This window comes from Clupea harengus, chromosome 25, assembly GCF_900700415.2.
Source record: "Clupea harengus chromosome 25, Ch_v2.0.2, whole genome shotgun sequence".
NCBI lineage: Eukaryota > Metazoa > Chordata > Actinopteri > Clupeiformes > Clupeidae > Clupea > Clupea harengus.
This window is the reverse complement of record NC_045176.1, coordinates 12,502,299-12,525,569: the sequence shown is the minus strand read 5'-3', so window position 1 is coordinate 12,525,569 and position 23,271 is coordinate 12,502,299. Positions and strand designations below refer to the sequence as shown.

The following is a 23,271-nucleotide window of genomic DNA, read 5'->3' as shown; positions in this document are numbered from 1 at the left end:
TTAATCTGGGGGCCTTTTCATTTCCACAGAGCATTTGCACCTCCCTCCCTCAACAGGAGCTCAAATGCACTTGGCAAACAAACTCAACTCATGCAGAAACCACCGCTTTTAGTTTTCTGTCCACAAGCCAGGGATCTCTAAAGCACAACACGCACACAGTGTTGCTCTATGTTTCTCTTGATCCCTTGTCTACGCTGAGATGTCACAGACAATTAACTGCATATTCTGTTGTCGTCGTATCCCCATGTCAGAACCCTTTGGATGGGATAGTGGTCTCATACCTGGCGTTTATACATAACAGATATCCAAATGTCTACAAGTAAACCGCACATGCTAATCCACCCCTCCTTGGCTTTGAAGATAATGACACCTATTACCAAGGCTTGGCAGGTGGAGGCTTGCATTCGAATCCCACCTTTTTGTGATTGCATGACCTAAATCCCATTGTAACGTAACTCTTTCTGTCTGTGGGTTACCAAGGTGGCCCACCCACCTCCTTCCTTACCTCACCACCTCCCCAATATGTTCTCAGAGGTTCACGTTCCCACAACTTTCATTACAGACTTAAATCATGGGAGTGGAAATGGGTTAAGCAAATGATAGTTTTTAATCATTGTCTGACAGGACACGCACACAGCGGAGCAACAGCAGCGAATGATCAGTTAGCTCTAGGAATCACCACAAAACCTCGTTAGGCTCGTTGTGTTCACTGGAAACCTCTCTTGAGTGATTGGGGAATTCTACACTGGAGTAGCGCTAAATGATGTACTGCAAATATTAAACAAATTTTAGCCTTGGGGACTATTTAGCTGTCCAGCATTCTTTGGAGATCTTTCAGCATATTCTTAAAAAGGCTAGCTATGGACAGGGGGTGGGGGTGGGGGGTGGGGATTGTTTACATACTTCCTGGTTCCCTAAATTGTCACCAAAATACAATGATTGCTCCGTATCCAGGGGAAAACAAAAATCTCTCCCACCGGAATTTCATTAAATGTTTCAACGCGTGTACAAAATGTTTCTGTGTAACTGATCACAAAGGCATATCATCGACCACAGAATAAGAAGCAATTATCGAGGGCCTTTTGCAAGGCACCAGTGGAAATGTGGTTTGTACTTGAAAAATTCAAGTCCTTAGGGGGGTTTAGGGTGGAAGGTAAATGACTTGTGGATGGATAAGACATTGTTTTCAGAGAAACCCACACACATTCCACCATTGATGGATGGGCAAAATGTTCATTCATTGAGTTGAGTGTGTTCACGTCAAATGAAACCAAAAACCTTGACTCTCTGCATGCCAAAGGAACTACTTAAAAAAAACATTCTCAGGCCAGACTCACTCAAAGCCCAAAGCAGTGGCCCCTTTCCAGAAGATATTTTTTTTCTACTCTTGGGTGTTCTTGAGTCCACCCAAAATTACAATTCTGCAGGCACAGCGGATATCAGCTTGAAAATCTGCCAACTGCCAACAACCAATCAATTTTTAACAAAAACATTTCCATCATGTTAAAATCCCAAAATAGAGAAATCCACAAGACTGCAAAACACCAGCAACAGAAATGTACACATAATAAAGAAGAAAGATTTATTCAACTATGATCTGCAGTTTAGCTGTAATCAATGTTTGGCACACCAGTGTGTGATTAAATCTACTTTGTAGACAACAGAAACGAGAAGAGAGCAGAAGTAGTAATGATTGTCATTATGCACACAGAACCAGATCAGTGGTTTAGATGGGGTAGCACAGAGACAATTTTGTAACTACACTGGTAATTGCAACCAAACATGTTAATCAAAAGAAAAGAGTCAAATTTAAAGGGACAAAAACAGCTACAATAATGGCAACCACATCACACACTCTCTCTTTCTCTCTCTCTCTCTCTCACACACACAGTACAGCTTTAGTTTTTCTTTATGGAATGTTGTAAAAGCTGACAAGGGAAGAGCGGAGAAGAGGCCAATTCAAGAAACTGAAGAATACATGTGTGAGGAAAATGAGCAATCTGCATTTCAAAAGCACACATCTTGCCTCCATCAGAATTTGACAGATGAACCATTTTAGAAATTGTAATCAGAACAACAACTTTTTTTTGAACCCTTCTTGAGTGAAGATATGCATTTATAATGTTACGACTTTCCTGCATGAACTTCAAATGATGCAACATTCATCATCACTTCAGCCATTAATACCTTACTTTGCTAATATTATTATGACTTACCTTGTGAAATTTGAAAAAGGGCCAAAGCCAAGAGCAGCCAGTGAACAAGTGGGCATCTCCACGGGGCAAAGGCCATTTTTGTTTTGTCGGTGGGGACACTCTCCAGATGCTTAACGATGAGCGCCAGTCAGTGATACTCAAAACAAAAAGCTCCAGGCCAAATGAATGTCAGCGATCTGTGGTTCTTAGAGATTCCTCACCAATCATCTTCTCATCTGGAAGAGAAAAGGAAGAGAGAGGACAGTCATTCATTTGTGCTTTCAGATGCTATAATGTATACATATACATATACATATTTCTTCAATGAAAAAGCTATAAGTAAATAATCTGCACAACGTTGAAGAACTTGCATGCTTTACTGCTCACAAACGAAAGCACTGATAATGGGCGGAAAAGCGTATATCTACTGGATCAGAGAATGAGACATGTTTTGTCTATGAAACATAAAAGCAAACAAGCCCGTGATTGTTTTGGCCAGTGTGGTGAATTGCAATCTCTGTCTCGCAGGACAAAGAGAGAAAAGCTCAAACATAAATAATCTCAGGGGCTCAGTCTTCTTCTGGCTCGACTGCAGGATGTGTTACATGGAGGTACAAAAAGGAGGATGTCATAAATGAGTAATCATCTGAGCCTAGGAGTTCATACTTAATGCACAGAACTTCCCTATTTTAACACTTTACAGATTCTGTGTACCTTATGCCCCCTGGAAGAGCTCTGTCTCTCAGGCAACAACTTCATAGTACACAACATCACAAACACCGCATTGTGTGCGTGAGTGTGTGTGTGTGTGTTTGTGTGTGTGTGTGTGTGTGTGTGTGTGTGTGTGTGTGTGTGTGTGTGTGTGTGTGTGTGCGTGTGTGTGCACGCCTTTTGTCAGGTTTCCTTATCTCAGGGGGGACCACAAACATCCCAGACTGCTTTGTCTGCATTTGTCTGCATTTGTCTGCAAAGGTTACCATTTGGGATTGAGAAGAAGACAGGGCTCGTTATAAGTCCCCCCCAAAACACACTGAGAGATGGATGGCATGTCACATTCGCTCTCCCACACACAGGTATGTGAACCAACCAGCATGGATCACCACTGAGACACAAGCACACTTTCATATAAGACAGAAAATTGCCTAGGTTAGGGCCTGGACAAACACACACACACACACACACACACACACACACACAGAGAGCAGATCATTTTTTTTTCCCAATCCAAAAAGGCGCTCTCCTTTTCACCGTCGTTGCCACCACCCTCCCCTTCTGACTCCTCCGCATAATGTGCAAATCATAGGTAGGCTATGGACTTGGAATCATCTGAATTGCCCACTGAATTTCACACTTTGAAGTGTAGCGCACAAAAGCCTCCCCTGCTCCTCCTCTGAAGAGCCCCTCGTCAACTATCCTGATTATTTTATAATGAACCTAAATATGAAAGCTGCAGCTCTCTTGCTCTCTCTCTCTCTCTCTCTATCTATCTCTCTCTCTCTCTTCAGATCGGCCTCAAAGCTCCACTAATGCAAAAAAGATATTTTTGGCGAATCAAAAGGGGAGGACAAAAAAAAGTCTTAGAACAAAACACTGAGCGCCTTCACATTAGCATACAGAGGTGTAATTCAACTTCCCCTTATGTATTCAGCCATTAAGTGGTGGGAAGCAGGAGAGTCTTTTCTCTTTCTGAAGTATATAAAAGAGGCTTGCAGGTCACAGTTGAAGAACAAAGGTACCGGTCATGCTGCACGTACAGTGCTGTCAGAGATACAGGCTGAGGTTCTAGCCTGGAACCACTCACCATGCCTGAGAGCTGACCAAGGATCACGAGCGCAAATTGGCCTTTGAAACATAGCTATGGGCACCCAATGAGATCATCATGACGAAGCCATAATTAAATCATGTCCACTTCACACAGACTGCCAGAGAGCCTAGCTGCTATCAAAGGCAGGGTTCGAAGTTCACCATCTCCAGAGGTGCGCAGCTCCTTTTGGTGGAGTGCAGCACGCGGAGCAGCCATGAGGAAGGAGCCATCATCCTCAGACTTGGTTCCCGGTGCCGGGGAGCTCCAGTAATCACCGATGAAGGACGTAAACTGGGGGGAAATCCCATGGCCTGCTGAGATGGCTGAGACACTTATCCTGGCAGACATTGGTGGCTGGGTGGGTGTGGGTGTTGCAGGACGCGGGTGGGGGGGTAAGGGTTGAGGGCCTGGACAGGCCAACCAGCTCGCTGCCTTTCCCCTCATTAGAGCGCTCAAACCGTCGCCCCGCTGAGGGGAACACGCTCTCTTTATGCCTTTAAGCTTACGCGCAGGAGCAGACTATTATCATCCCCCTAAACACCGTTTTGTTTGGCAGATTTTAGACTGGATTTGGTCCGACTTGAAATAAAAGGATTAGCCGATTAGCATTAAGAAGCTTTTCCCCCCATTCCTGATGGACGTATCATAATTTTTTGCGTCTGGACTGTGGGGGTGGTAGCTACAGGGGAGGGGAGTGCACTTTCTCAAGCATGAAATGGTTTGCTAGAGTAAGTAAGTTGTTCAACTGATGATATGTATAATGTAATGCTTCCAAACAGGAGCATGTTATTACTTTTGACTTTTAAAAGATGGAACTGAAGGAGATGCAAGACATTTTTATCGAGACCACAAGCACAAAATCCTGATTGGCTTGGATGAAAGTTTCACCTGTATAACTCCTTTTCCAAACAAAGACTTCTCGAAACACAAAAAGCCCTGATGAAACTTTGAAACAAAGAAATTTGAACGAAGGACTCTTTTTTTTTTGCAAAACTAAAAACACATCAGTCAAAAGGAAATTGTGGGCTGGAGAGAAATAATTACGACTCCATTTCAGAAGGCACATTATTTCAGGTCTCTGGAACTGGCCTTTCACTTTGGTGTTGGATCCGTCATTGTATTCCCCCTTTCATAAGCGCAGCATTCAGCTAGGCATGGCACTCTGGGCATTCAGGCAATGTGATCAATCAGTAACGAAACCATGTTCATAATTATACCTTAAAGAAATCAGGTGCACGCAGCCTGATGTTAAATACGACTAACAGTCACAGTCACTGAACACTCCTTATAATTACAGCCATACATTAGAATGCTTTTTTTTTTTTTTATATTGCGTCTGTTTGCACTTTCTTGTCACCCCAAATTCAGGCATTTGTCAGAAAGTAAGGAATAATGACCTACATACACTCTCTACATCTGTTTTTCTTCTCCTCCCACAGACAACGACAGGCCAGGAAGACAAAGTTGTCATCAGCGCAGGGGGATGGAAAAAATTACAGTGCTGGCTAATTTTTCATGTTATCTAAAGGATGATAGAGAGAAAAAATAGCCCAGCTTGTAAATGGAAAGGAGGCAATTCAAATATAATTAAAATTAATGGATGGAAAAGGATAGCCAACATGCCTCAGCATGAAATATGTGGCTGTTTGTGACGGCAGAGGCTGAATGAATGTGAGCCTCCCTCAAAGCCTGTGGCTGCACCTCTCAAGCTGGGGAGGCGACCCGGCGAAAGAATGGCACAGAAAGAAGAAGGAGTCCAACTTTCTAAGACTAGAGGAACTGAATGAATGGGAGTGAAGAGAAGGGGGAGAAGAATAGAACAGAGGAGAAAGAAAGGGGCGGGAGGGTCACTATGGGAGATTGACAGCTTGTGAGTGTCGCTTGACCTCTCTGGGTTCGCCTCCAAGTATTCTCAACGGGCTTAGAGAAGGACAAAATAAAGAGCAAGAATGTTAATTTATTTTCAATTGTAAGTTCGTGGAAAGGGGGGGGGGGATAACGAATGCATACATACATGCATATCAAATTAGTGGGGAACAAAACCAAATGTAAAGCAGAGTCCGAGCAGCGAAACTCACACACTCACACACATCTGAAATGAAGACATGGTCTTGCATTTTCCCTGGGTATGTTCAGACCACCAATTCCGCCTGACTCAAACTTCCAACATCTGTGAAACTCAAACAACCCCCGCCCGCCTAAAACCTAACACCCCCCAACCCCCCACGTATTTTACATTTAAGTAAGACAGGCAATGTAGAGCTCACTTGCATCTGCAAGGCTGTGGTATTAGACATTAGCATTTTAAAAGGAGGAGGATGTTGTATGGACAGACAGTAAAAAGAAGGGCTGATTAGCTGCAAGACAAAAGACCAAGAGGGAGGGGGGAGGGCGATTGGGCAGGGCAAGCCATAGAGAAGATCTCCTTGGATACACCCCAATTTCTCATTCGTAGCCTTTCGGCGGCATTGCACTTTGTCATGACAATTCCTGACAAGGCCACAGCAGCCTATGCTTTCCTCTCAAGGATATTATGTCATTTTCTTGGCTTTGGCAGTGTTGCAGAAAACTTGTCAAAAGGCACTGTGAGAGGGAGACAGGCGTTGGATGCCACAATCAGGTGTGGGTTTTTTTTTTGTTGCACTTTACAATGAGCAGTTGTGCTGACACTGATGGTTGTAGGGTGGTGTATGGGAGGGCAGAAAAAGGAAATGGGAGGCAGCGAGCCTCCTCTGTGATGCTGGGTTTCAATGCCCGCAAACAGGAAACTATTAGGGTGAGCTAATGATCCAGTCTCAAATGTCATACAGGGCCGGGGAAACAACTCAGACGACTCTGTTTTAATTTGCATTATTGTTCAGTGGAAAGGCTTGTCGCTGCATAATAGATTCTTCTGACAAACTGACACAACTCCCATCTGAACTAATAGGACCTCAGCAGTCCCCATCATTGCGATCACCATCGCCTTTGCCTCATTACCTGGCGAGGTAGCTCTGCAGACTGCCTGCCCCTAATGACAATGGATAGAGTGAGCTGCAGACGAAAAAATCTCCCAGAAAACATTCCCCCTTCTGAACACACCGAACGGCACTGATTTGTAAAGGTTACAAGACCCTAATGAGAACTTAATGTATTCTGCTAAATTATCTTGATGCCTGGTCGAGATATGGCCCAAAATGGCGATTATTTAAAGGTCACATTCATTTATAGAAAAAGATGCTCCTCATAGGTGTGAGTTCTCCCAGGCAGGGGTGGTCTAATTTGCAATCGGGGCTTTTCCGAGCTTCCATTTGTATTCTCTCACAAACTGCCGAGCTCCTCCTGCGCCCTCATCTCATTCACTCGCATCACCCCTACTTCTGTGGCTTACACTTACTCGCACTCAATCACAATTTACAAGAGAAACTGTGGTTGGCTTGACAACCTCACTTATATTTACCACAGACAGAATGACCAGTAATGCTTGTGATCATTCACTCAGCGAGGGGGAAATATGTCCTTTGAGGAGAAGCTAAGAGCATGGATCAACTGTTCAAACTCTCTGTTGGCCACCGTTTATGTACACACCAACACCGCCATGTTCTACATGACACCTGCACACCTTGCTTGAATTATTGCCGTGGCAGAGCAAAATGAGATACAAATTCCAGGCTGTATCTCACTCCTTTTCAACTGCTAATTCAAATGTAAACTAGGTGAGCCTGGCTTCGGGGGGAGAAATATACCATGGTGAATAGGGATTCAAATTACAGTCGGCCATTCATATATAGCATCGGGGAAATAGTACCATGCAAGGGGGTGGATCCAAAGGGACACAGACACATCCTCAGTAAAGAGAAGCAAAGTGAGGCGCTGAAAACAATCTAGTCTAGGTTGATGAGTAAGAGCACCCCTCTGTTGCTTTAAATGAATAGCTACAGGTTTGCATCTGCTTTCAGTCGCTGCGCAATCGTCTTGGAATAACGACTCTTGGAGGATCAGCGAGGCAGTCGAACCAGTTTCCCACGTTTCCCCAGTATTTATAACTCTGTGGTTTTCAAGGAGCAAAAGAGCCCTTTTCAACTTGAAGAAAGCAGGGGTATCGCCCATGCCCTATACATTTTCACTGGGAGCGTCGTGAGAGGTATGCAAGTGTGCCTCCTGTATGAGAGGCTGCAAATAATCTTTCCTTTAAAACCAGGGCAAACAAGTATGGCCCGGGGATAGCTTCAGCCTTGACACAACAAATAGGAATAGAAGGGGTAGGAAAACAGCAGCAGCGGCAGCACCACACCACCACGCTGCCTCTCAAGGCTTCAAATAAAATGCTTCCAAGTAAGAATGTTGGACCAGTTTCACAGCTTTTCTCTGCGACCAGGCCTTGCTTAATCTCTGGCTAGCCTACCAGTGGCTGAGACACTGACTTCCTTATTTCATTTTCAACCCCCCCAATCCCCAATCCTCTGCTCCAGTTTTTTTCTCTCCTCTAGTACATCATTCCTGCGGGTGTTTGTGTAGTGTCCCTTAGTTACTGGGAAAGAGGCACAGCAGCCCAGAGAGTTAAAAGCTTGCCCTGTCCCACTCATAAGAACAAGGTCATCAATAATTCACTGTCATCGGGAAGCATTATCTAACAGCCCGATTAAATTTTTAGCATGGTGAGTGACACACACACAGACACACACACACACAAACACCAGTACACACGCGCACACTGACACAGAAAGAACTGTACTGTAAGAGGACACTCTGGGTGGCAACAGTGTTTGTGACGGATGTGACCATGCAGTAGTGAGGAAATCTTCCCTGTCAACAATTTCTGACAAGTCAATCCTTCAGATGTCTACTGAAGGGGGTCTTACAAAAATAAATACCTTCATACAGTATATATAATACATTGTATTATTCCAACAATTAATAATTTAAAATAATCCAGAAAACTGTTTACCATGTAGCTGCCATGGAAGTGCATTTATCTGATGTGCCGCATAATGGACATTTCCTCAATCTCTGTCAAAAAATAGTGCAGCAAATGCCTGAGATATTTTTCATGTCCCTAAAATGGCAGCGAGGCTTAAGAAGTTCTGAGGTAAAAGCAGCTAATGCTTCTTCAGGGTAAGAGAGCCATTTTGTACCGAGTCTGGGCGAGGAGTGAGAGAAGTCCATCCAAGCCAAGATCAATTAGATCCAATTCCAGTGTAATTAAAACGTTCTACCAGAGGTCTTTGAACTCAACTACACACCACAGCTAACAGAAATTACACCAAGCAACCTCGGTAACACCAACAGAAAGCTGTTGACCACTGCTTTAGTACTCAGTTCACCCCACATCAGGCAAAAGCATTTCTGTCTATCTCAGTGGCATTTGGCAGACTGAATTCTGACCTCAACAAAGTTAAATCTTTCACTCACCTAGATTACCTGAGGACATTTTATACATCCTGACAGTACAGGTGTATAGTATATTATGAGTAGGTATTGAGTGGCTGTGCTCTGACAATCGTATGGTGTATGGTGTACTTCTACAGTCATAGTCTTGTACTGAAATGACATAATTTCTTCAGGCGATGAAATAATAGTATCTGTGACAGTGTTAATCCCATGCTTCCCATAATGATCAATGATGATGACATGATTGGCCCAAGTTTAAGTACCATTACTGTTTACCCACACAGGAAGATAAAACATGTATCTGATTGGAGTTTCTCACAGAAAAACAACAACTTCTCTCCATGAATTTTATTACTTTAACTATTAACAAAATAATGACTCAATCCCATGAGTGCGTTTGATACTTAACCATGCTCATCAGAGGAGAAGCAGCTTATGACTTTCCTAATTAAAACACGCCGCAATCAGCAATCACAATCCCTCTTGCCAAACTGTATTCAAGATATAATTTGCCTGGGTGATCAACAGCAAGCTCTCCCTTAACATGTTTAAACAGTGACGACTATGTCTGCCTCTTCAGGAGGCCTTTTGAAATGGAACAAATCAGCCCCAATCAAGGGGCGAGTGGGTGAATTAGAGAGTCTTGTTTTGATCCAATGTTGCATTTTCAGCGCTACTTTCAGTCCGTCTACATTTTCCATTGGAATCTTTCATTAGGGACAGCCAGATTATAAATAGGGTCTCTCAAAACCAGCACACCTGCACTTAGTGAGTGCAGACACGCCTGGCAGTTTCAGCCGTGCTGAGACAATGAGCTAGTAGTCCTGGCTCAAAAACAATATCCAACGATGAAGGTATGCCTCAAATGAAAGACCAGTAATCAATATCATTTCAGAGCCTAGATGAATAGAAAGTGTAGTTAATGAGCGTGTATAGAGTCATTAAAGGGGAAACTGTAAAAGACCACAAAAAGTTGCACTTAAAAGTACATTAATACTTTGAAATGGTCTGTCGAAGATAATTACTGGCATATAAATCCAACTATGAAATCCTCAAAGACGATTGATAGACACTTATCTCCAAAGGTTTTTTTTTTTGTATCTTATTGCCATGAAGTTGTTGCAACCTACACATATCCACATAAAATAGTATACTGATCATGATGATTCTGAAAACACCATGGTAAATCAAAAGCAGTTACCAGAGTCAGTAAAAAACTACAGCACCATACAATCAGAAAGTACTAAAGTACCTAGGCACACCGTCAGTCACCACAGAAGGAATACTGTGGCTTTAAATTCTTTAAATTCTAAACTGTCTCTGCAGTTCTGAAATAAGTCTGAGTTTCAACAGCATAGCATATCTATCTTTTCTGATTGTTTTGTGGTCAAACCCAAGTAATTCTACAGCTCGGTTATCGTCTGATAGTGGGTTTTAAGGACTGGCGTTTCAACCATGTCACTTCGGCTTGCAGAAGTCTGAACTGCCTTGCAACAACACAGACATTACATGAAGGGCTGCCAATCGAGGGGCCAAGGACCATTCAAGGAGCCTCTGACAATATCACATCACACGGAGCGTATAAAAAAGGCATACATCACACAGGAGAGAGCTGTACTGACGATCAATGGTCCTGAGGGAGTGTGACTGTGTCTTTAAACTACCTGATATCTATCACAACCCCATCCACTCCTGACACTTTATACACTGGGCAGGGACAGTGATTGCGCGACAGTGGTTCTCATACAGAAACAGACACCACTTATCTCAGGGACCTTTTATATTCTTTAGGATAAACCGGTCAAAGCTAATGGGCAACATAGCAGGGGCACTGGCATTTTCCGTAGGTTTAATATAAAAGGACGTTTTCATAACATGCCTCAGTTCACCTGTGTTTTTTCCACCCAATGAAATCTTCCCATTATAGGCCTACATGGAAATAAGACGTAAATTCTTTGAAAATTACAGTCTATATCCTCAGCTAACCAATGATTTTGTGTCTTCAGTGCTGTGGCAAGAGGGTAATAGCCATAGTTAACCATTCAATATGCTGGAGTCAATATCATTGCTCCATTGCTGAAGTGCTCGCCAGAAAGCTTATAGCACGGAGAAGCAAAACCTTGTGCTATGAAGATGGCAATAGAGACACAAAGCCCATTGAGTTACATTATTCTCAGGTTCTATAGGTGTATATCATCTTAAAATACTACACTATTTCACAAGCACTTTCCATCAGGATTCCACATCAAATCACCAATAGAAAAGCATGACTGCACCATCCAACTTGCTTTTTCACTAGAGGGGGGCTGCAGTGTTGATTTCCCTAACGCTAACATGCGTATATGTGTGTGACCTAGTCCCTTCACCCCTTGCTCTTGTGTGCGAGCAAAAAAAACACCAAGGCTAAGGTGTATTATCACTCTACCCTCCAAAGACCCTAGCAATGTCCTCTCTCGCTAATGGCGGCCATTTGTTGCAGGGGAGAAGCCCAGAGGGCAGTCAAGACATCTCGCAGGTCAATGCTAATCCCCTGATATATGGAGCCGAAGGACCCCAGCCCATTCATCACCCCCCAGGTCAGCGGCTCATACAGTGAGCTTCGCAGGAGCTGAGAGGGTTAACGCAAACCTTAAAAGACCTCCCAACTATCCATCACCCAAAATCAGCATCTCCACCAGCGGGTGTATTTAAAAGACACTGAATGGGTCTGTTTTCTAAAAAAGCAGCTGAACAAGGACAAACCTGGCCCTCAGGTCAGACCCATCAGACCAGACCCATGTGCTTGTACACCACTCAGATCATTCCCTGGTGGTATATGTGGCATGATGTGTTGATCTGCTGTAAATAACAGTGCACTACCTAATGGCCTAATGGTCCATGCAAGGCTGGACTGCAAAATACGTCAGTTCACACACAGTCAAAGAGAAGAACTAATGATGGCTTTAAACTGTCTGTCAGGGAAACGAGAAAGAGATTCACTGAGTTAGTGTGGCAGTTCTAAACAAGCTGGAAGGGAGCATTTGATGAGGACACTTACTGGCACAGCATGATCACATGGTACAAATATAAAAAAAAAAACAAGATAAACAAAATAAACTAACACAAATCTACTGACCACAACACAAAAAACACCCACGGGCGTGCACACACAAACTCAGTTTGTTGTTGTGTTGCTGTTGTGGGCTGTGCTTTCTACCAGACAAATACGGCACAGAACACTCAATCCTCTCAGCCGACACTTTCAACTAGCCACCAGACAGGCCTATTTGTTCCAGCGTTGACTCTTCCCCACAGCATTATTCAACAGTGGTGGATAACTGCTGCCATGATTATCACTGCTTACACTCCTCACCCGTCCCATGCTTGTTTTTCACACTGCAGGCTCATTCTCGCTGGCTCTCTCTGCTTCTCTCTTCCACACTTTCCTGCAGTTTCTCTCCCACTTTTGACATGGAGCGTGTCAGACAAACACAGAGAGACAGCTGTCAAACCAACCTGCTGTGATTGAGCCTAGCAGGTGACATTTTCTCTCTTTCTCACTCCCTGTGTGTATGAGTGCATGTGTGTGTGTGTGTGTGTGTGTTTGTAATAGACATCCCCTTGCTTTCTTCATATCTAATTGTCTGTTCGCAAAAAAATCCTTCTCTTCATTACTTTCCCTCCTCTCACAGTCTTTATAACCACAATCTAATTTGCAATAGAGGAAATTAGAAATCCTCATACACGTTGCCTGGAATTTTAAATAACTCAATTAAGAATATTTATCATCATGGTTTGTTATTTGTTCTGTTTGCTTGTGAATGTGTTTGGGTATGTGAGCATGAGAAAGCACTCGTGCTTGGCCTTGTAATTCTAAAACATAAAAGATCCAGAACAGTGAAAACAAGACGGCAAAATATAGCCTACTACTACTTTCCGGTTTAAGATTAAAAAAATCTGCTAATTTTCCCTTGACTCAAAACATAAATTCTCAAACTAAATTTTACCCTCATTGCGTCGAAAATACCTGGCGGTTTGATAAAATGAAAACCTATACTTTTTATTAGTGTACTTTTGACGTAATCTAAAGAAGTAACATCCTTAAACTATTACTTTACCCACGCATGACAATGGACCGAGTTCCTTTCTAGAGGGGTCAAAATAATTATAGATAGTTATAACAAGGGCACGATCAATAGGGAAAGTGTACCGACACAAAAGCCAGTCGTAAAAGTTCCTTGAGTTTCGACTAAAAGGTTGACAGGCCTATAGACTTGGCCACTGATGTGCCTACTGTAAGATACTAAAAAGTTGCGACCTGGCCTCAATCCTTTACTCCTTTTCTCTACCTCTACCCTCTGTGGCGAAACTGGGGGATGGTAACTCAAGTTCTGTATTGAGATAGGGACACTTTGATATGTAAATCGGAGCTTGGAAAAAAAACTGCGAGAAATCACACTCGCATAAATTCAAACCATTTGCGTGAAGCTGATGTGAGATGAGATGGCACTTCCTCTAAAGACGGGCAGAACAAATGGACCAAATCACAGCGCGCCTGGGGAACGGGGGAGGGGGGGAGAAGGCAAGCCTAACAACGGAACATTTGTTCTGAAGAATTTCTTGTCTGACAGTTGCAACATTTGAATGAATGAATGAATGCTTCGATGAATGAAGAGAAGATTACCTATGACTTTCTGCTAATTAGCCCTACTGTAAGTGGCGCTAGAATAGTCAGTTATTTTTTAGGAGAGTGCATTAATCATTGTGAAACCTAAGTAGGCCTCCCTCGATGAATCACAAACCCGTCTGCGGCCCAATTCCCATGCATATGCTGCGCCTGCCTGTTAGATGAGGTTATTAATGTTTACAATGTGTAAGTGATATGCAATCACAAAGGAAGAAGACTTTTTTATTTTGATGGTGGCGCTTAAACGTTTTTTTTTTTTTTAAATCAAACTAAAACTGATTTTGTGTTCTACACTTGCCAGACAACATCGAGACTGAATCTGGCACTGATACACTCCTGAACTTCCGACGAGTAGGCCTAATCAATTAAAAAATGTCCTTTGAATCAACCATGTATTTCTACACAACAGAGTTGTTGATTATTTCCCGTCAGATTATCTTTACCTGTTTAAAGACTCCCCTCAACTATATTATGCTAAATAGGCCGCCCTCACAATGATCAGAAAATAAAAATCACTGTCTAGATCCTCACTTTCTGGTACTCAGTGCGTGTGTGTGTGTGTGTGTGTGTGTTTTTTTGGGGGGGGGGGGGGGGGGGGTATGTGCGTGTGCCTATAACACATAGTTGACATGGGAAGCTTAGTTATAGGTGAATTATGTATGTCTAATGATCTAATTTTATCGGCTCGAAATAGGTCTACTCCGAATTGTCGGTTAACATTTAGAGAATCTGTAAACTATTCAGGTCACTGTGCCTTGTTTAGTCTCAGGTTTCCTTCGTTGTCCAATAGTTTGTTATAAAATAAGATATGGTCAAATTCAACGCATCAGAAAAAGTCTACACAACTCGTATTGACCAAACAAGAGTTTAAGAATAATGCAAAGAAATTAATTAAGCGCATTATTTCAGTAGGCTATGTATTGGCTGTTTGGGCAATTCCGTAAAATAACTCTACTGCCGCAATCCAGCTACGATTAGAGAGACGGCAGCAGCTATCCACATCTGGAGTCTTTTGGTTTAAGCAGCGACTCTTCTTTGATTAGGACCCCTCGCAGGCCTCCTCTCATACGGCGGTTATTTGACCGAAACTACTCTACCTGGACAAAACCAAGACAATTCGCTAACAAGGGCTGCAAGATCAGTGAGTGAGTGGCTCGTATCCTATATAAACTGTCCGTAACTTTTAAGATGATATTTACTTCTTATGGTCACGTTAACCTATATACAAAACCACGTAGGTTACCTGACCTCAACAAAGTAGCCTTAATTTGAAAAGACAGTTTTGAGAGCGATTCGTACTATCAAGAGGAGAAAGGCTACCGTTCAACTTGGAGTGACAATACGAGCACCCTAAAGTGAAAACCATTTCTGCAAATTGAAGAAAAGAGGAATATTTGAGAATAAGCTACTTACAAAGTATTGGATTGTTCCAGTGTGGCTTTATGTGAAATCTGACGCAGCCTGAGACGATGTGGGACAGCAAAGGCAGAGCTGAAGCGGGCAGCCTTTCAGTGGTGGAACCCTGAAACGCGGTTCAGTAGGCAGCACAAAGACTTGTATGGTTCCGATGCATACTCCACTTCTTCAGGACAAATCGTGCTCTCTCACGTAGCAGGTCTTTCTCCAAGTCCGTGCATTCCCGCAAATCGAATGAACTCCATTCCAGAGGCCGTTTAAATCTAAATTATTAGTTCTCCTTCTGGCGCATCCCACTCCCAGCACTTGAAAATACAACGTATTTTAAGAAACTCCGCGACCCAGCGTTAGCGTGGAACGGCGAATGAACAGGAAGAATTCAGCTCATACTCTACAGCCAAAAAGGCTTCTCAGAATTAAGAAGAGCGCATCTCATCAGTCGCCTTTGTCAATCCATTCTCATAGTCTCCACAAATGTCGAATGGGCAGACTTGGCAAAAATACCTGGAGGTTCGGATAGTACCAGGTCTGTAACTTGAAAGGACTCCTGCTCCATCCACTGCGCAGGCAGTGCGACTATTGGAGCAAACAAGGCAAAAAAAAAAAACACGGTGCGCCGGGTGCCTTCTCTGCAGCAGCTGGCTGTGGAGCTACCCGTAAAACACGGAGCTGAGTAACCCTGGGGATCCGGAGTCGAAACTCTTCCCCCATCATCATCTCCATAACAAAGCAGTTCTCTGCTAGACACAATTAATCACAGCGCTAAGAGGCCAAAATCCACAACGCATTTTCACAACAATTGCACAATTCAGCAAAAATGCCCTGTAGATAATAATATAAAATTAGATTGTGTTGTAGTCCATCTCACACTCCGTTTCAGTGTCAGTAAAAATGGTTGAAAATGTGGTCACCCATTTTAGACAGTCATTGTTAAAATGTGACACACATTGTGAAAACACACACACACACACATAGGTCCTGAAGCAGACTTGGAGAGGAATTCTGTACATCACACATAACTCTAAAACAAACCAAGGACAGCAGATGTGGGTACTGTCATTTTCACAGTTAGGCAATCTCAACACAACAGCACAAAGACAGAAACCAAAGCTTTCTGAAAATCTTCACTTCACTACCACAAGAAATTTCCCAGCCATTCCTTTTATATCAACAGTTTTCCTGTTATCGGAGGTGAGCTGGAAGGCTTTACACCACACTGATCTGACGGATGAGAGACCCATACTCTGTTAAGCTGGACACAACAAACCATCAGTTGGTTCAGTCTGAATGTTCAGTTTCTGTTTACTGGGACAGCAAAACTAGTACTACCTTTCACTGTATACGAGAGAATAGAGCCTCGCTGCCTTATGAAACATCTAATATGTAACCGTATCCAACATTTGAGCGTGCCTGGAAGACCTCCGCAAAGAGGAGCCTCAGCTGCCTCGCCAAGTAATGTATATGCAGTGTGGACATGACATATTTCCTGCTGCACGATCCTTAAAGAAATATAAAAACAGGCACATTTCAGACCGTCATTGTCAGAAGGTTAATTTCCACACTTTTGTTCCTGGGAAGTCTGAGAAGCACACTGCCAGGTCTGTAAGGTTCTGTTACACGTGGCTTCAATAACAAAACACAAAAAAAGAGAGACTCTCAGTCGCACCAGGGAAATGCGAATTTGGGTCAATTCTACCGGGTGGAAAGTGAGAGGATTAGTGTGGAGCTCTCGTGTTTTTGGAGGCATAATTTTACATAATGAAGAATAGCAGCATAAGAGAAAACAGATGTAAGACAGGTAATCCACTGGCACATATTCATATTTGGAGAAACAATGTTTATGTATGAAGCACCTCTAAGGGGAAGGGTGCTTCATATGAACTGACCACTGAGCGTATTTGTATGTTTTATTCATCCAGGGGTTTTGGTCTCTCCCTCACCTATCCCTGTAGCTGGGTAAGATCCAAAAAAGGAAAACCAGCCCTGTCTAATTATAGTTAGACTAATAAAATGTTGAATGAAAAATAAAGATAAATAGTGCTACTGTCATGGTTGGGGTGATTTAGAGTAATACTACAAATGATGAAAAGTGATTTCTTGTCATCACTATAAGGGGCAGATAGAGAATGGGACGTTCAGCTACCAGATACAAAATACATTCCTGGATGTTGTCAAGTACTCCATGATTTCAATATTTCATGCAGTTACATCAGCAACATCTTACCCACATTTTGCAATTGTTGGTCTGCCATAATGCCAAACCCGAGAGCAGATATAGGAAAAGCAAACAGAAACACAATGGGGACGTATAGTGTACTCTCTTTTCAAGCTGTCACTGGGATTTTCTTAAAGGGATAGACTGCAGTGGAAGCGATCGATGAATCAGCCGCCATTTGTATCCTGATATCAAAAAGAAACTATTACGCCAGTCAAAAGAAGTTTGGTGCCAGCAGAGTGCAAGTTAGCTACATATCTGAAAAGACCTCCCTGAAAAAAGTATAATAGTCACTGACACCCAACCAATGAGCTCTGTACTGCTGTAAGGCAATTACTAAAAAATGTAAGCAAAAATCTAGAACATGCAAATAAACCTCACCAAAAGCATCCGCAGCCGCAGCCGCTGCTGCCCATAAAGGGGTCCCTGTTTTCTATTTTAACCTTAACCATGCCATCAAAACATTATGGCACATCACAGTGACTCTGGCGGCAAAAATGGCAAGGCTTTCGTTTCCCTTTGCTCTCTGTGTCCCTCCCCTTCTGCTCTTTGTTCTGTCTTCCCATACATGTGCTCTCCTCTCAAATATGTTGTTCTCAGCATGGGGAAAACCTCACAAAGGATTGCGGGCCATTTCAACAAACCTTCACACAGCTAATAAGAGGGCAGTGGAGAGTGTTGTGGTTACAGACGTCTTTAGTCGTTATTCGGTGGTTTTGTTTATTAAGTTCAAAAGTGGTCCACTTAAAAGTCAGTCATAAGTGAGAAAAGAACAAGAAGTTTTTTATTTTTTTATTTTGATGTTTGATGTCGAAAATAAAATAAAAAAGCCTAGGCCAACTCGAAGCTGATGGTCCATATAGAAGGTTGTGATGAGGCACATTTCCATGGGCTTTCCACTGGGATGAATCACATAGCCTAATTCCAGAGCACCACAATGTCTTTCAATCTTTCATTTGTAATGGTGCTCCATACGATTTAACTCAATTTCCTCCCGTGCCTAAAATCAGCTAGGTCAGAGGGGTGTGAGATCCTAAACCTGACGATGGGGGAAAATTAGGTTAGCCCCGCTAGATCTATACAGATAGGCGGTTTATACAGCTCATTGTGAAATATTACCTAAATGCTAATGTTGCCATATGAAGTGAATAGAAATGAATTTGCACCCAAACTGCTTCACCGTGCATGACAGAGGGAAGCAGCACTCCTGAATGACCGTGCAGTGAAAAACTTGGGCCGACATTTTGTATTGTCGCCATTGTGTGTGAGTGTGTGTGCGTGATGGACTGGTGGAGCAGAAGGGTGGAGGTAGGCTCTGTTGTGAGTGCAGGGATCTTTTCTTGAGTCTTTGTGCAGAGACACTGCCAAATGGAAACAGATGCTCTTCGCTTGCATCCCAGTGGGGAAAAAAGAAAGAGAGGGAGACAGAGAGGGAGAAGAAAAAAGAGAAGAAGAAAATAGATTTACAGTGTCTGATAATTCGGTTCCACAGTGGCTGACCTCCCAATTTGCTTCACTGTGCTGTGATGTGCATTCACTCCAGCAGGGCTTGTTCAGCAACACAAGGTAAAACCATAAAGCTTTGCAGAGAGAGAGAGAGAGAGTAGCCACGCAATTCCCCAAAGCATCTAAAAAGGTAAGATAAACACGAGTCTATCCTTGTCGTACATTTGCATTTCCAAGCTTAAATCTGCAGTCCCAGTTAAAAAGCATAGAACAAAGGAAGTTAAAGTCGAACTCTTATAGACTGAGGAAATAGCTTGCTCTGTGTGCCACCAAAATTAGTCTGTTGCTACTCAGGGCAGAGTTATGAGACTGTCTCTAATTTTAGCACCAGGAGTTCAGAGGCATACTGTACAGTTTTGAGAAGGTGCACGTTGAAAACAATAAATCATACACAGCACTAAACACCAGGGAGAACAATATGTGGATTCATTTGGAAAATTAACAAATTTCAGAAGGAAGGTAATAAAATATTGACAAAATGTGTTGAAAACGCACGCAAGGTTGTAAAAAGTCTAATTTGAACATCATTTTTGGGAGACACACAGTGCATCTCTCTTTCTAATTAGGATCAGATGAAATTACACTTTTGATAGAGAGAGAAAAGTTTCACTCGATTAACTCAGATAATGATTATGTGCGTGATATTAAAAAGGGATGTTAGAAGCTGTTCAAATCAAGTCAGAAAAAAAGTTTTCAACCTCAAAACTTTATTTAGCCTTCACTCTGTTTTCTGTTGCTCGGTAAACGCCATTCTGTTATACCATGTCCAACTGATCCCACAATATGTATCAGCACAAATAAAAGCACACAACACATAACACTACCCATTAACCTTCAAGTTGGTTTTTTTTGGCATCAGAAATAGCCTTGACCCACGCTTGTTATGTTTGCTTGCTTGGGGGCCATCAATCTCTTTATGCAAGGCTTCTCTCCTCTGCTGTGGAAGCCTGTCCACAGCTTGGCCCTATGTACAGCAGCACAAATAGAACTGTGACATACAGGTTGTCAAAATATGTGTACAGAAAAACTGAGACCCCCAGATGCCATCTCACAGCAAGTCATGAAAGCACATGCTTCCACATTCAGACAGCCTCAGCTGATTACTTTCTTTTGTGTTTGTTTTCTAAAAGTAGATTTTTGTTTTATGGAGACTGACACTGCTTTGACATGACAGTGAGTGCAGACATCTCAACCCTCTCTTTATTCTTGACAAATCGAGGCTTCCCCTGTGTCATGCCACTGATAATGAATTGAAGCAATTAGTGCCGTGATTTGCACGACTTCCTTCTTTTCATCTAAGGCAACAATCATTTCTTGTATCTTGCAAAGGTTCAGCAAGTCTTTACAGCTAACATTTCAGGACACATTGTGGGAATGCATCGTTTGTGCACAGATTAGCTAATTAAGCCCTACCTAACTGAGCTCAAGGTAATGTGACAATTTAATAGCTATTCATCTCTGTGGAATGATTCCAATAGAATTAATTTACAATTCAAAATATATCGTGTAAATTTGAAGGACTTTTTAAAATTGCAGGTTTACCCTGTAGTGATGCTATATAAATAAATAACATGTGGTCCAAAGGTCTGAAATATTTTGTTCATATCAGAAATCAGTACTTTAAAAAATGTTTACATCTTGAAGATTTACCAACAATATAGTTGTATCTGTATCCTATGTGTTGTGACCATTATGTATAGTAGGAATCATCCTTTAAAATCATAAATTGTCATTTTAAGGCAAGGTTTCTGTGGTAATTATTAGGTATTTAAGCCATAGCCGGGCTTTGACAATCTTACTTCTCCCTAAGGGTAGTGCATTTCATAGGAAGGGTTTATAAAAGTTCACTTATTCACTTGTTCTTTGCATTCAGAGTAACAGCCAAAGACAGTGGTACCTTTTGCTCTGGAAACAGTTTTATAAATATGCTGTTCATTCCATTCGTTCTGTCACAGGCTCAATCACGCTGACGCGTGTATGACTTGTGCTTCCCGATGAGGTAAGTGAGATCGGACATATTATTTAGCATTTCAGTGCTTCCTCCCCACTGCACATCCGCCTTCCCATCCCATACGAACGGCATGTGGAGCCGCCTCCTTCACTTTAGTGCATTAGCGTCTATGTAAAAGCGCTCATGACAGATACTTTGGCCCGTGCCAGACTGTTAGACAATGGCGGACTATGAGACAACAATAAAACGTTCAGATCAAAAGCGTTCACCCCTCTCCAGGCGCCAGGCTGTCTGACACTGACTGAAATTGATTCTTAATCGGGTTTGTATGGACCGAGACCCCACCACTGGTGAGCGTGCCTCAGAGTGGACTTGCTTGGTTCTGTCTTTGGCGCAGGAAATGTGGTAACGCAATAAACTCACTGGAAGGACACAACATCTTTGCGTGCATGGGTGTGTTTTCGTCTCTGTGTGTGTATATGTGTGTCTGTGTGTGTCTGCATCTCTGTGTGTGTGTGTGTGTGTGTGTGTGTGTGTGTGTATGTGTGTCATCTTCAAAAATCATTTTTCCAGCGCAAGACCATCGCTCCGACACGGTTTTAGCAAAACTGTCTGATTTGAAAGGGATGTCATTACTCATCGGTGGTCAGGAGCAGTTGGCGTTTACCAGCTGTGTAGCTAAGTGTCTTTGGGAGAGACTTGTCTTTTTTGGAAGCCATAAATCACTTAGGAATGCAAGCCACAGTTCTGAACAGCATGGTCATCGCTGAGGTGACCCCCCCCCCCCCCAGTTGCCATTCCTCTTTATCTATTTTGGCTTGTGTTGCGTGCACATACAGTTGTGCTTCGACTGTTAAAAAGAAGAAGAAGAAAAAACGAGGGGTGTTTTCTCGGCCCTCCACTGAGGCCTGGCATGCCTTTGCCTCTCCTGGAGAGGGGGGTCAAACCCCCCATCTTGTTTGAGCCCATATGCAGTGCCCTCGCCCCCCACCCCCCTCACACTCTCCGCCGCACCGCAGTCACAGAAGAAGCTTGTTAACTGTATGGGTGGAGGGGTTGGACAGCCATCCCACAATGCCTCATTCTGAGCGGCAGAGAGAGAGAGAGAGAGAGAGAGAGAGAGAGAGAGAGGGGGAGAGCGAAGGGGGAATCTGCAGTGGATTAGATCTCATCTTTGGCCTCGTCTGGTCTCAATTTCATAGATTTTATTCAGCGTCAGGCAAGAGGGGTGCTTTTTGAAAGAGCACATTTCCAGTGGTCCACTGCTATTCTCTTTAGCTTGGATATATGAGCGCGCAGAGCTGCCGAGGACAGTTCAAACTAATGGCAAAAACAATAACAATAACCTAAGTAATGATGATGATACTATCTTATTTGCGGCAACTTAATTCTCTCTGCCTCTGCATCCACCGCCCTTGCACTGCACTGCATATTCTCTCTCTTCATGCCTTCATCTTCTCTGTGTATGTGATAGAGAGGCTCGGCACTTCAAGGCAGCAGTGATTCACTGATTGCACTGGTCCAAGCTTTAGTCACGGAGCTATTACTTTGAGAGCGGCATTACTCATGCAAAACAATTTTATATAGGGCAGGGGAAAGATGTTCTGTGGAAGAGCCTGTGCCGCTCCTCTCGAGGCATAAAGGAGGAAGATGAGCACCTGCAGTCACCGGGGCCGGGGCAGAATCACACTCTTTGATCACCAGCTGTGAGAGACGTCACCCAGGGAATTCAAGGGTGCTACTGCCAAGCGGCACAACTGTCGTAAAAAAAAAAAGGGCGGGGGCGACCAAAAGTCCCCAGGGTGGTCCTCATAGCTCTTCCCAGGGTGGGCCGAGAACCCATACAGACTCAGAGCACAGCCGGAAAACACCCCACCCACCCGACACACATAGGGACACGCATACACACACACACACACACACACACACACACACACACACACACACACACACACGCACACACATAGACATAGCAAGTATTCTGGTTCAGGAGCATTAGAACAGGGAGCTGGGCTAAGAGCAAAGGTGTGCCATAAACTCATGGTGGTCCCTTCACTCCACCTATTTCCTTAACACAACACCCCTCTCATAACAATACTCATGCTCAGTTGGGGAGCATGTGTAAAATATCCCCCATCACCTGACAAT

General features: G+C 43.1%; 1 protein-coding gene across 10 annotated transcripts in view; it reads right to left on the bottom strand.

The window, feature by feature from the left end:
- The window catches only part of LOC105898595 (adhesion G protein-coupled receptor L2-like), a 74,125-nt gene extending 57,544 nt beyond the window's left edge, over positions 1–16,581 (bottom strand). For 3 of the 10 annotated variants that reach the window (XM_031563384.2, XM_031563382.2, XM_031563380.2), the window contains exons 1-2: positions 15,449–16,580; positions 2,217–2,431 (exon numbers count right to left, since the gene is read on the bottom strand). In XM_031563384.2, the coding sequence (XP_031419244.1) occupies positions 2,217–2,292 (76 nt within the window). In that variant the 5' untranslated portion in view covers positions 2,293–2,431; positions 15,449–16,580. Of the gene's footprint in view, positions 1–2,216; positions 2,432–15,448 lie in introns of all 10 variants that reach the window. The other 7 variants (XM_031563389.2, XM_031563383.2, XM_031563379.2 and 4 more) reach the window with 6 other exon arrangements.
- Between the last annotated feature and the right edge of the window lie 6,690 nt (positions 16,582–23,271).